General features: G+C 43.1%; 1 protein-coding gene across 1 annotated transcript in view; it reads right to left on the bottom strand.

The window, feature by feature from the left end:
• The window catches only part of ST6GALNAC5 (ST6 N-acetylgalactosaminide alpha-2,6-sialyltransferase 5), a 690,498-nt gene that overhangs the window by 92,480 nt on the left and 584,909 nt on the right, over window positions 1-13,109 (bottom strand). The window contains exon 4 of the mRNA XM_086954128.1: window positions 1,689-1,796. Coding sequence (XP_086810254.1) covers window positions 1,689-1,796 — 108 coding nt within the window. The remainder of the gene's footprint in view (window positions 1-1,688; window positions 1,797-13,109) is intronic.

Here is a 13,109-nt window from a genome sequence, read left to right as displayed (position 1 = left end):
AGATTGGGCCCCATGGGCGCACCCGGTGTCTCTCTGCCACTCCGTCGCCCACAGGGGATCCGGCAGTGACAGCCCCTTCACCCCGTCTGGGCCAAGCTGCTTTGGGGCCCCAGCTACTCAGTTCAGCTCCGAGCTGGCCTCTCCAGGTCTACCTGCGCCCTGAGCCACACCGCCTCCGTCGCTAGTTCAGGCCAGGGCTTGCCGCACCTTTCCGGCTACCACCTGTGCCACTACGCCACTCCTCACACTCCTCCAGTTCGTATGCCCCCCAGTCCGTGAGGCCCAGCACTGACCTATGTTTGCCTTGGGACCGCTGTCTGTGCCCTCCCACAGCGCCGGCCGCCGCCTAGTCCCGCTCCCAGGATCATCAGCCTGCCTCCACTCCTCTCAGGTTACGGGAACCTCCGCTTCACGGAGCGGGATAGGCCGCACCACTGAGCCTCTCTTGTCCAGGCTCACCGCCGCCCAGGCCGGGGATACACTGCAGGGCCAGACAGAGCACCCACCAGCAGCAAGCCACTTGACGGCACCAACACGCGGCCGCCGCCATCCGTCAATAGCCTTACCTTGACACCCCCAGGCGGCTAGCGTTGGCGAGCAGTCCAGGCGACGTTGGGCACCATTTTGTCTCAATCACGATTGCCGGCCAGGCCCTGGATCAGCGGCACAGAGGAGCCGCCGCCTATCACCCAGTACAGCCCAGGGGCCTGCACAACCGCACTGGGGTGTCTGCTAGTGGGAGGACCCGCTTCGATATTCCAATGGCAGCAGTGTCTTCAGTCGCTGGACTCAGCAGCGGTAGGCTCCATTTGCTTCCTGCCTGACTCGCCGCCCTGGCCCCGGATCAACTGCCTCCAAGTTGCACCAATTAATTGTGACAAAGCAGCCCGGCATCTCTCCTGCTACCTCGTGGGTTAAGTGTCATTCACATTTTGGATAATGACGGATGGTGGATGTTTATGGAGATTCTGCTAGAGCAGCTCGTCTAGTGTGCGGCCATCTTCGTTGGCTGTTGGCCACGCCCCCCCACTTCAAAACATTCTTGTCAGTCATGCTGAAATTGCCACCTCAGATTTTCTCATGTATGCAAAATAATATTATTACAGGAAACAGTGCAATCTCTTTACCTTTGCTTTACTCTATAGTATTAATTACAGACTGTCAAGTCAAGTCAAGTCAAGTTTCAATTTGTATAGCGCACTACGCACCCAGAGGGTCTCAAGGCGCTTGAGGGAGGGGAGGAACTTTACTTATCGTCTCCTTACTAAAGGCAGTTAGTAGACTACCGGCATATGAAATATTGAGGAATCATATTTTGCTGAATTTGTTTGACCCTTCAACATATAGACATGTTATTTTGGAAAATAACGTTACAATGTGAATTATAGAAAGATTCATGTTGTCTGATGATTTTATTTATATGTGTTTCCATCTGTTTTGAGTATGAAATTACTTTTGTTAGTTCACCAGTGATAGATGGGTAAAAATTATTAAACCTGGTTGTTTCTCAGCTTAGAGGAACCCAAACAGTTAATATTTTATGCCAAACAAACACGTTTATTCATTTTTTATTGAAGATGACATCTTGCTACAAGCCTACTAACTGATACAACTGGATGAGCATATTGTAACAGCATATTATTTATTTATCTTTACAAAATCAATCATGAATAACAAATGATTCCTACCTGCAGAAGTCTGCTGGCACCATGCCGTAAACATTTATCCTGTCGCAAAGCTCCAATGCAATCGTCATTGTGAACCATCCTGTGCTCAGCCAAGTATTGGAGATCTTCCTAAAAGAAATACACACTTACATTTGAATGACAGCATGCATCTGATTGGATTACATAAGTGGGTTCGTATTTCTGACAAACGTTTATTGCAAGTTTCGGGCAAATTTTACAATACTTTTGAAAATCACATTTGAACTGCCACATTTGGATGTGCATTGCCATAGTATATCGAGATGGGTGGATAGAAGTGCAATGTAGGCCCATGCAGCACTTGTGGAGCAGTGGGTCCTAGGCTGAGGGGCACTAACTCATTACATGACCATTTATACTTCAGAGTTCACCAACATTAGCGTCATTTTAAGGCCCCTTTTGAAGCATTGAAATGGCACCAAATCCTACAGTGTGGGGCTACAGGGTGCAGCCCTGCCTCATGTGAGGCCTCACTTAGTGGCTCTTGCCACAAATGCTGAGTATTAAACTGAGTAATGTTCATGAAAACTGTCAGTATGCAGGCCAACCTGTCAGCCTCCCCTGTAGGCTCCTGATGACATTAGGAGGTGGTCTGATCGGGGTTGAGGCATGAGCCAGCTACATATTGCTGCTTATAAATAAGGGCTTCTAGTCCTATTAAGAAGCTGAGTGAGGGATTTAGGTTAGTCTTTAACTTTTCAAACCTGGCCTGGCAGTTCTGTAGGGCTGCTCATTGGGTATCGTGACTTGCTGTGTCTAGCACCAAATTCCTGCTATTTTGCTGCTATGGAGCATCCTAGTTGCCAGGAAAGGAAGCATGACAAGTAGAAAAACTATTTTTTCTGTGCATGTGTATGTATGTGTTTCTGAGTGATGAGAGTAACCCTGGGCATAGTACTAAGCTAAAGGAGCATAAGTAGTTTGTACTAATTTGCACTCCGCCATTTGCACTAGCACAGTACAAAAACTGTGCAAACTGTGCTTAATCACGTAGCGAAGCAACTAAATCAATAACATCCTCAGATGCTTTGATAAAGGAATTTTACATGCTAAAAAGCAAATAACCAATTCACAAAAGTGAACTTTTTCAATAAAAAGAATTAGGCAATGAGAGAGGTGATGATTTTGGGGTCCCCCCCTAAGCCAGGGGGAGGACCAAGCAGATGCCTTGAACACAAAGAGCATGAACAAAAAACACATCTTGTTGAACTTTGGTGGTGGTCTCATCCTCTTAGGACCACCCCAAGCACAGTTATTGGCAAAAAAACAATCCCAACCAAAGGCCCTGCAAAGCATTATTGGACGAGATTAGCAGTGGGCAGTAAATATTATAGTATCCAATATCAAAATATTTCTACAAAGAGCTGCAGTTCAACTAGTCGTTACTAGATGTCCTTCATGAGTCAAATGCAAAGCATTTAAATTATTCTTACATCAAGGTGCAGTTCCACTAGTCGTTACTAGATGTCCCTCATGAGTCAAAAGCAAAAGCATTAAAACCCTTTCATCAAGCATTTGCATCTGACTCCTGGGGGACATCTAGTAACCACCTGTTGAACTGCAGCTCTTTGTAGAATTATTTTGATATAGGATACTATATAATATTCACTGCCCACTGCTAATCCCATCCCATAATGCTTTGCAGAGACTTTGGTTTGGATTGTTTTTTTGCCAATAACTGTACTTGGGGTAAGAGGATGGGACCACCAACGAATCGTTCATCAAGATGTGCTTTTTGTTTTCAAGGCATCTGCTTGGCACTCTCCCTAGGTTAGGGAGGATCCCCAAATCATCACCTCTTTCACTGCTTGCTAATTTTTCAGTTTCACTTTTGTGAAAGTACTATATGCTCTTTAGCATATAAAGATAGAGATACTTATCTTATCATAACTGGCACTGTGCAAGATGCCATTTGCAATTATTTCACAGTGCAGACAAGTAAACAGTGGCATCAGCTACGCTACGCAGTACTATGTGTAGTTCAAAGAATACTACTTGTAGTCCTGCTATGCTATCTACAGCCCAGGGTTAATTATGAGTTATTGAAATTAAGTAACAGTGTGTGTTAGTGTTCGAGTGTCAAAGACCCAGGGTTAATTATGAGTTATTGAAATTAAGTAACAGTGTGTGTTAGTGTTCGAGTGTCAAAGAGAGTGAACAAGAGTGAGAATCAGTGTTTGAGAGTGTATGAATTAGTGAATGTAAGGGAGTTTTAGAAATGGGGGTCTCTGTTTGGCAGAGGTAGGTACCTTTGTCCAATTAGGGACCCTTCTTCCTAGTCAGGGTAAGAGGGATACACTTCTAAAATAATCCCTGCTCAACCCAATGGTAGCTTGGAACAAGCAGACAGGTGTATCTCAGAGGCAGTGTGTAAATCAATTGTGCACACATACAGTAATATACCTCAAATGGACAACACACCAGTTTAGAAAAATAAGTATTCTTTATCTAAACTACACAAGAGCAAAACATCAAAGATACACACAATACAGTAATCAAAATATGACTTTCAAAAAGGTGCAAACAGTTCTGTTCAAAGCAAATTGCAGATGCAACCCTCTTCACACGAATGGATGTGTCATGCGCACAAACAAAAACTGTCACAGGGAAGGTGATGCGTCGGTTCCTTACTTCAGGGAAGTGGTGAGTATGTGCCTTACTGCCACGCAGGGGCTGTGAAGCATCGGTCCCTTAATGAAGGGGAGGTGATGCGCCAGTTTCTTACTGTGCAGGGAGGTGTCGCGTAAGTTTATTACTGCGGCCCGTCGTTCTTGCTGGCATGGTGCCCATATGTGTAAGGATCGGGGATGTGACGGTTTCTCCAGCCACGGTCCCACGATGCTTTGGTTCTTGCAGGCACTGGGGGCAGGTGCGCCGGTTGCTTCGGTGATGCTTAGGAAACAGGTGCAGATGCGTCGTGCTTCTCGTCATTGCGTTACTTTCCCAGCTCCCAACAGCAGGAACAACTTCCAAAGGCCCAGAAAAGCTTTGTGTCCCTGGGACTTCAGAACAAGAGTCAAGCTCATCTTCACGCCCTTGGAGATCTTCCTCAAGCAGGGGACACAGCACAAGGCAATGTCCTTGTCCTTTCCTTGGCAGAAACAGCCACTGCAGGCCAATTCCAGACAGCAAACAGTAAAGGGGCAGTACTTCTCCTCAGTTTCTCCAGCTCTTCTCCTTGGTATAGGGTCCTCTTGAATTCCAGATGTAATTAAAAACTCTGGAGTCTGGGCCCCACTTTTATAGCAAAAAAATATTTGTTCTCTGGTGGCAGAGAAGCTCTTTGTCCTGCAAAAACCAGTTCTGTCCTCTCTGGTACAGCTTTCTGGCAGGAGGTGGAGACAGCATTCTCCAAGGCAGACCAGACCCATTCAGGTGTGAAAGAAATCTCCTCCCACTACTCTGAATGCAGCCCAAGTATATTCAGCCCAACCTTGACTCACCCTGGAAAAGCAGGGCACACCTCATCCCCTACCCCCAAGTGGCTGTCTGAACAAAATGCATATCCCCAGCCCCTGTCACTCCAAAGCTAGACAGTCAATATACAAACCAAGCAGTGGCACACAGGATGGCTAAGCAAGAAAATAAATACTTTCTAAAAGTGGTATTTTCAAATTTCAAATATCAAATGTAAAAATCATTCTCACCAAAAGATGCATTTTAATATTCTGAGTTCAGGCATACTAAGATTTATCTTCCTATACTGTCCCAATGGGAAGTTATATTGATATTGATAACATGTTATAAATGAACCCCATTCTATCTTATTGGACAGATAGCTTTTCAATAGTGAAAAACAAAATTGGCAGTATTTTACTATCAGGACATATTACACAGATTAGGGCATGTCCTGCCTTTCTCACACACTGCACACTGCCCACAGGGGTAACTTGGGCCTACCTTAGGGTCACTCACATGTAAGCAAAGGGAAGGTATGGCATGGTAAGGGGGTGCACTTGCCAGGTCGACATGGCAATACTAAACTATGTACAAACAGTGATGTGGCAGGTCTGAGTTACATTTACAGGCTTCACATGTCACAATCGATGCTGCAAGCCCACTAGAAGAATTGGATTTAAAGGCCCTGGGAACATACAGTGCACTGTACTAGGGACTTACCAATAAATTAAATAAGCCAATCATGGAATCACCAATCCATAAACACAATTTACAGGGAGCACTTGCACAAAGTGCCCAGAGCATCTAGACCAGCAAAAACTAAGTCCAACACACAGCAAATAAACAGGAGGCAAAAGTAAAAATACAGGAAAATACAGGAAAACGCACGCCATTGATGCCAGGTCTAACAGAGAGTGAGTGAAGAAGTGAGTGGCTGGATATTGTGAGATGGAGAGGAAGTGTTTCAGGGGGTGTAGCCATAATTTCTGCAGCAGGTGCCGTTCCACCAGGGCCTTAGTACCTAACTGTGTAAGGGAGAGTCTACGTAGGTGCGTTTGGAAGTAAGATTGAGAATGAGTGAGCATAGGCATGAGTATGATTGTAACAGTGAGTGGGAGTGAGTATGAGTGAGAATGAAAAAGTAAGAGTGTGAGTTAGAGTAAGGTGTAAGAAAGTGACTGTGAGAGAGAATTAGTATGAGTTGGCGGGAGAGATTGTTTTATGTTTTCTTGTCTGTCAAGATAATTCTGAATATATGGCTGCACACAGGGTAACGTGCTGCCTCTGGCACATTGGAGATAATTCTCTGCATAAGAAATGCCACTTATGGAAAAATGCAGGCCCTGACTTACTAGGAGTAATCATTGGTATAGGGGCCCCTGTGGAAAAATGCTGGTGATTGAATACTGGAGGAAACTCATGACATGAGGGCACCCATGGCAAAATGCTGGAGCTGGAACAGTGGAGGTAATTCTTGGTATAAGGGGGGAGGGGCAGGGCAAAATTCAGACCCTGAAATACTGCAAGTAATACTTGACATTGGGGGACCCCTATGGTGAACTGCTGGTTCTGGCATACTGGAGGTAATTATTTCCTCAAAGAGGGCAGCCATGTCTCACTGTTGGTAATGGTGTGGGTTGGGGAAAGCAAACTATGATAAAACGCTGACTCTAGTGGTAATATTTGTTATTTGAGCCACCCATGATATATGGACATTATCAATGGCACAGTTCTGGTATTGGAATATTGCAAATAATTCTTGGCATAAGTGGGTACCCATAACAAAATGCTTTTTGCATGGTCCCCCCACCCACCCCCAAACTTTGTGCCTTCATCCTCCTGTTTTCTTAACCCATTTCTTGGCTTCTAAGATTCTAGCGCTGTTTGACAGTGGTAGAATGGAAAAAGTGCTCATTCTCTCACATGGTGAAATTGTCTTACAAACAATGTACTTATTTAATTTACGTGTGCCCACATGTATCACAGGCCCTGTGAATTACATGATACCAGTGGGCCTACAACACTGGTTTTGCCACCCAATTATGTGGATGTTAAACATGTCTCAGGCCTGACATTGCAGCCTCTGGGTGCAGTTTAAACTGCACCCAGAGTACCAACATCAATTACAACCAGTGTCTGTAGTGGAGCACTACAGACATCCCTTTTGGGCACACCTTCTCTCCTCAGTGTGAATGAGGATTCCAAAACATAAAAGTTTTAAAGTAATTTCCTTTATTGTAGTAGTTTTTTTCTCTCTTATATTTTGTAGTGCATTATTTCGATAATGAATTCAGTTCATTCATGTTTATTCATAATTGCATCAACGACACAATAGAGATTAAAATCCAATGCATTTCGGGCATGTATGTCCTGCCCTTCATCAGGGAATCAATTCTATGAATAAAAATAAAATGCAAACCATAAATAACATGTATGTGTCACCAATGAATCAAAACTCAATATTCAGCAATAACGCATATATCACGAAACCCTTCTAACAGTATTGGTTTCGAGAACATATTAGTTTCTTCAAAGTCCTGCATAAAGATGTTTGCGTATACCGGCGCCACCGGATTTCCCATGGCTGTTCCTGTGAGCTGTTGATACCATGTGTCCCTGTATTTGAAGTAACTTTGATATAAAGTGAAGGTCATGAGCTCCATCAAGAATGTTTGGAAGTCCAGGGTCAAATTTGTATTCAGTAGGTACCCGAAAGAAATTTTGGAGAGTGCAAAAAAAGGGTTGAGGACACTGAAAGAAAGGAAATTTTAAAACCAATCATGAAAAAAGAGGAAGCTCGGATAGTAGCGGTTTCAAAATACTCAACACAGAGTCAGAACTTTAAGAAAATCATCACCAAACACTGGCAAATGCTAAAACTTGAACCAGACTTTGGCAAATCTTTTGAGGTACCTCCCTTATTTGCCCACACTAGAGCCCAAAACCTGGGTGAATTACTGAAACAACCCAAACCAACAACCGTAACTTATAAAGGCACAAACCCATGTCTGAACTGCGGAAACTGCAACGGTATCATAAAAGGCAACACCATAAATCACCCGATGAAAGGGCATAACATCAAAGTAAGAGTCAATGCCACATGTGAAACGAAAAATGTGTCTATGCGTTAAAATGCCCATGTGGGAAACTATATGTCGGCAAAACGGAAAGAGCTATTAAGATCAGGCAGTCAGAACATAAATCCAACATCCGCACGAGAAACATAAAGTCTTCGGTGTCCACCCATTTTTTGGAGGCACAACACAATATTTCCCAACTAAAATTCATGATTCTGGAGACAGTGACAAAAATAGAAGGAAAAGACAACACAAAACACATGCTGCAAAGTGAGAATTTTTGGATTCATAAACTGTGCACCCAGAGCCCCCACGGGCTCAATGAAAGAATGGAACTGTCTTGTTATCTATAACAAACGAACAGGAATTAACTTTACATGTGGTTCCAAGGTCTGGAATGGATTACCTGTTTTGGCATTTCAACCCATTGTTTATGCACGTTTTCACTGTTAATTTGTATGTACCCATTTTGGTTTGACATAAGAAAGAAACTACATTCTTAACTTTGTTTTTATGTATAACACGCATATTTATAAGTCCGAGATATAGCACACTTGTCAAGGGTTCAGACCTTGATGTGATACCTACAGGAGTTTGGTACTCCGGTTAACATACTTTTTTATTTAAAATCATTACAACTATGCGTTTTAAGCATATTTCTGCCATTGGTTACATTTAGTCCTGTAAATACAGAGACTTATGTGATTTAATTTAGTTAGCTTATTTAGTTTGTATCCTTGGGAATACCACCTTAGATCACCGCGATTTAGTTAGCATTTAACAATGAGTATTTTTTTGCACTCTATTGTCACGTGATCGGAACTTAGACCAATAGATGAGATCGTTGTTCGATTTAGGAGAGCGTAAGAGAAACTATGTTGCCTTGAAGAGTGGCAGGAATGGAAAACAATTACGCTGTTTAACTACAAGTTTAAGGTCAGTTTCATACAACAGAGAGCACGTAATTGATGTTGCTTTAGCGGTTAACTTTCTTTTGGCAACGGAGACTTATTTCAGTGCTGATAGGTATTTTGGTTTTGTTGTTTTTACAGTTTATAAAAGTTGGAGTTACCCCCACTAACTAGTCAAGTATTGTTACAACACGCCACGTAAGTGCAGATGACGTGACCGTTGTGGTCGTTATGGACATGGGCTTATAAGGTTTATACCTTGGTGATAGCGGTAACACACACACGTTCTGTTAGAAGTGTTTCGTGATATATGCGTGATTGCTGAATATTGAGTTTTGATTCATTGGTGACACATACATGTTATTTATGGTTTGCATTTTATTTTTATTCATAGAATTGATTCCCTGATGAAGGGCAGGACATACATGCCCGAAATGCATTGGATTTTAATCTCTATTGTGTCGTTGATGCAAATATGAATAAACATGAATGAACTGAATTCATTATCGAAATAATGCACTACAAAATATAAGAGAGAAAAAAACTACTACAATGAAGGAAATTACTTTAAAACTTTTATGTTTTGGAATCCTCATTCACACTGAGGAGAGAAGGTGTGCCCAAAAAGGTGTGCTTCTTAGCCCTGAGGAAAGTGGAGTCCAGGATTCTAGCTCCATTCCCATTTCTGTTGCCTCATTGCAGCAGATGTTTGCAGCACTATCAGCCGAGATCAAACGAGGCTTTGAGGAGTCTGCTTCTAATCAAAGAGACATAAGAAGCTTTTGTGAGTCCTTAGACGAAAAGATTGTTGGCCTCTCTGTAAGAACTCAAGCCTTAGAAGAGACTGTGGGGCAAATACCTATGCGCGCCGAAAGCGTTCAGGACGATATACTGAAGCTAAAGAGAGAGGATACGTCCTTATCAGAGAGAATGGAGGTTGTGGAGAATAATGCCAGACGATGTAATATCCGTATCCTAAATGTCCCGGAAGGGAGTGAAGGAACAGATATCAAGGGCTTTATTATCTAGCTGTTAAAAGAGTCTCTCAACCTGCAACATTTTAACGAGGATCTCGCAATGGATTTACAGCGCATCCACAGAGACCCATTTAGCCGCAATCCGCAGAGAACTAAGCCAAGGAAAATCCTTGTGAATTTTCATACGTACACTCTGAAAGAGCAAATTTTGAATCTTGCCTTAAAACAAAAATCATTAGCAGGCAAGGGGTTCAACTTTCAGGTACGCTCGGACCTGTCCAGATTCACTCTTGATAAACAGTGGGAGCTGGGTAGGAGAATGGATGCCTTTCGTGGGTTGGGCGCCACGGTGCAGATGGGTTTCCCTGCATCCCTAAAAATAATGCATGATAACAAAATGCACAATATACGATCGGTTCAGGCTGCAGATGAGCTGTTATTGTCTTTGGGTAGTAAGAAGGGGAAGGGGCCAGCTGACTAGGATAAGCAAGCGGCTTATTATTCATGGCTAATAGGATAATCCATTTTTATAGGATTTATAAGTCCTCCCCTTTGCATCTTCGACTATAACAGGTTTAGACTTAGCAGACTGCGGAAGAGTATTATACATATAAAAAAAAGGTTAACCTCTAGCTAAGGTTTTGCAAGGTATTACACCAAATTTTCAAGGATGAAATAATAAATCACGTGCACAAAAAAAAAAAAGATGGAGCGAACAAGAACACAATAAAATAAACATTAGAGGCACTTATGGGGGGGCTCGGGTAGAGTCGGGGCACTTACTTCCGGTACTCCGGATAGTGAGTACAGGGGTTTCTCATGGGAGGGAGGGAGTCCTGGGGGGTCACAGGGGGGTGAAGGGACAGGATGAAAAAGGAAAAAAATATTTATTCTCAATTGAGCTCCAATCAAAATTTATTAGGGAGTTTAATTCTAATTGGCAGACAATCAGGGTATTGTACAATTTGGCAGTATTTTCTACTAATATTTATTCCCAGGGCAATGCGAAAGCTTAATATTTTCTCCTGGAATGTTAATGGTCTCCGCACCAAACCTCGAGCAAATACAATTATACAGTACTTATGGCATGTTGATGCGGGTATCATTATACTACAGGAGAGTGAAATGCTTGAGTTAGTTAAGAAGAATAGGTGGCTGGACACTTCAGTCTCTACCTCCCAATCGCTGAATATAAGGGGTGTGTCTATCCTGTTCAAAAAACCTATGAACATGAAAATTATACAGCAGAGGTGGCGCAGTTTTAACACTAGTTGGCTATTATGGGCCGAATCGTGATGAACCCACGGCACTAGAATCTTTATTTTTACATCTTTTACAATTCCCTGAGCCAGTTATAATTACTGGCGACTTTAACATCGTATTGAATCCTATACTGGACAAGTCCCCAACAAGTAGACAGCAGGCTCTTTCAAAATCTAGAAACTGTTTTCTAGGGTACATGAACCAATATGGCTACATTGATATTTGGCGGGTTAGAGCAGGGCAGAGGCAGGGATTTTCGTTCAAGAAATCTTAAATATCGACATCGGTCGAGGATAGATTTTATCTTAGTTAGCTGAGACCTTGTTAACTCTGTTAAGAATGTAGGTTATGTTCCTTCGCATCTCTCCGACCATTCTGCCATGAAGCTGGAATTTGAGTGGGGGGATAAGCTTCCCACTAGGACGTGGTCTTTTGATAGATCCCTCTTTACTTCATCGGAGGATAAAGAGTTTATACAGTCTGAAGCACGGGCATTTTTTACAACTAATATTGGTTCAGCATCACTTGGTGTTGTTTGGGATACCTTCAAGTGTACATTAAGAGGAATGATAAAGAATAGGACTACATACAGAAGAAAGCAGTATATGGAAGAGGTGTCTTCTATCCAAGAGAGTATGACAGCAGCCCAGACAGACATTGAAAATTGTAGGGTTGACAACAACCATGATTTATCCCTGAAGCACGCAAAACTGGTAGAATTGAAAAACAAATTGACATCTTTTTTAGACAAGCGCATTTTGCAGAGATGGGAGGCGAGCAAACTATCTCATTTCCAATACGGGGAGGGGGCTGGCAGGTTGCTGGCATGGAAAGTAAAATCCGATCGGGTGCGAAATCATATCGACTCGGTTACAACAGACAGAGGCACCTTCACAAAAGATGTTGACATTAGGGAAACTTTTAAGGATTTCTTCCAGGCAATATATCAAGAAGACCTTAGTGTTACATCTGAAAATATTGCGAGCTGGCTAGAAGATATCTCTCTGCCATCTCTGATGGTCGTACAGAGTACATTCTTAGACAAAGAAATAACCAAGACTGAGGTAGAGCAGGCCATACAGGGAGCTAAGGGAGGCAAGGCTGCAGGAACTGACAGCTTATCGTCTGAAATTTACAAAAACTTGCAATTAGCGGTATCTCCAGTTCTGGTGGCTCTGTTTAATAAGATATTGAGGGAATGAGAGGCCCCTCTAGCCTCCTGGGATAACGCCTCCATAACACTCATCTTGAAGCCAGGAAACCCCCCATCTGACTGTGGCTCGTATCAGCCAATATCAATTTTAAATGCAGACTACAAGATCTTTGCGACAATATTGGCCAAAAGGCTCGGTCAGGTAGCCCCGGATATACTGCATCCCAATCAAAAAGGTTTTGTAAAGGGGAGGCAGCTATATGAGCTCACGTATGATCTTGTAGGCGTTATAGATGTGGCGACGAAGGAAGCTTTGCCCCTCTCGGTCCTCACGTTGGACGCCACCAAGGCCTTCGACAGGGTGAATTGGTTATACCTGTCGAAGGCCTTGTTGAGGTTCAATGTGGGGGACAAGTTCCGCAGAGCGATAAAACTGCTCTACAGAAGCCCTTCGGCCTCAATTCTGATCAACGGTGGCTTATCCGAGCCATTTAGGGTAACGAGGGGTACGAGAGAGGGTTGTCCCCTGTCTCCCCTGCTATTCGATTTATATATAGAGCCATTCGCTCAGAAATTAAGAGAAAACACACTAGTTAAACCTTTTGTTTATTGCGATTGGGTCA

This window comes from Lissotriton vulgaris, chromosome 1_1, assembly GCF_964263255.1.
Source record: "Lissotriton vulgaris chromosome 1_1, aLisVul1.2, whole genome shotgun sequence".
Lineage (NCBI taxonomy): Eukaryota > Metazoa > Chordata > Amphibia > Caudata > Salamandridae > Lissotriton > Lissotriton vulgaris.
The sequence above is the reverse complement of the archived record's forward strand: the minus strand, read 5'-3'. Positions and strand labels throughout refer to the sequence as shown.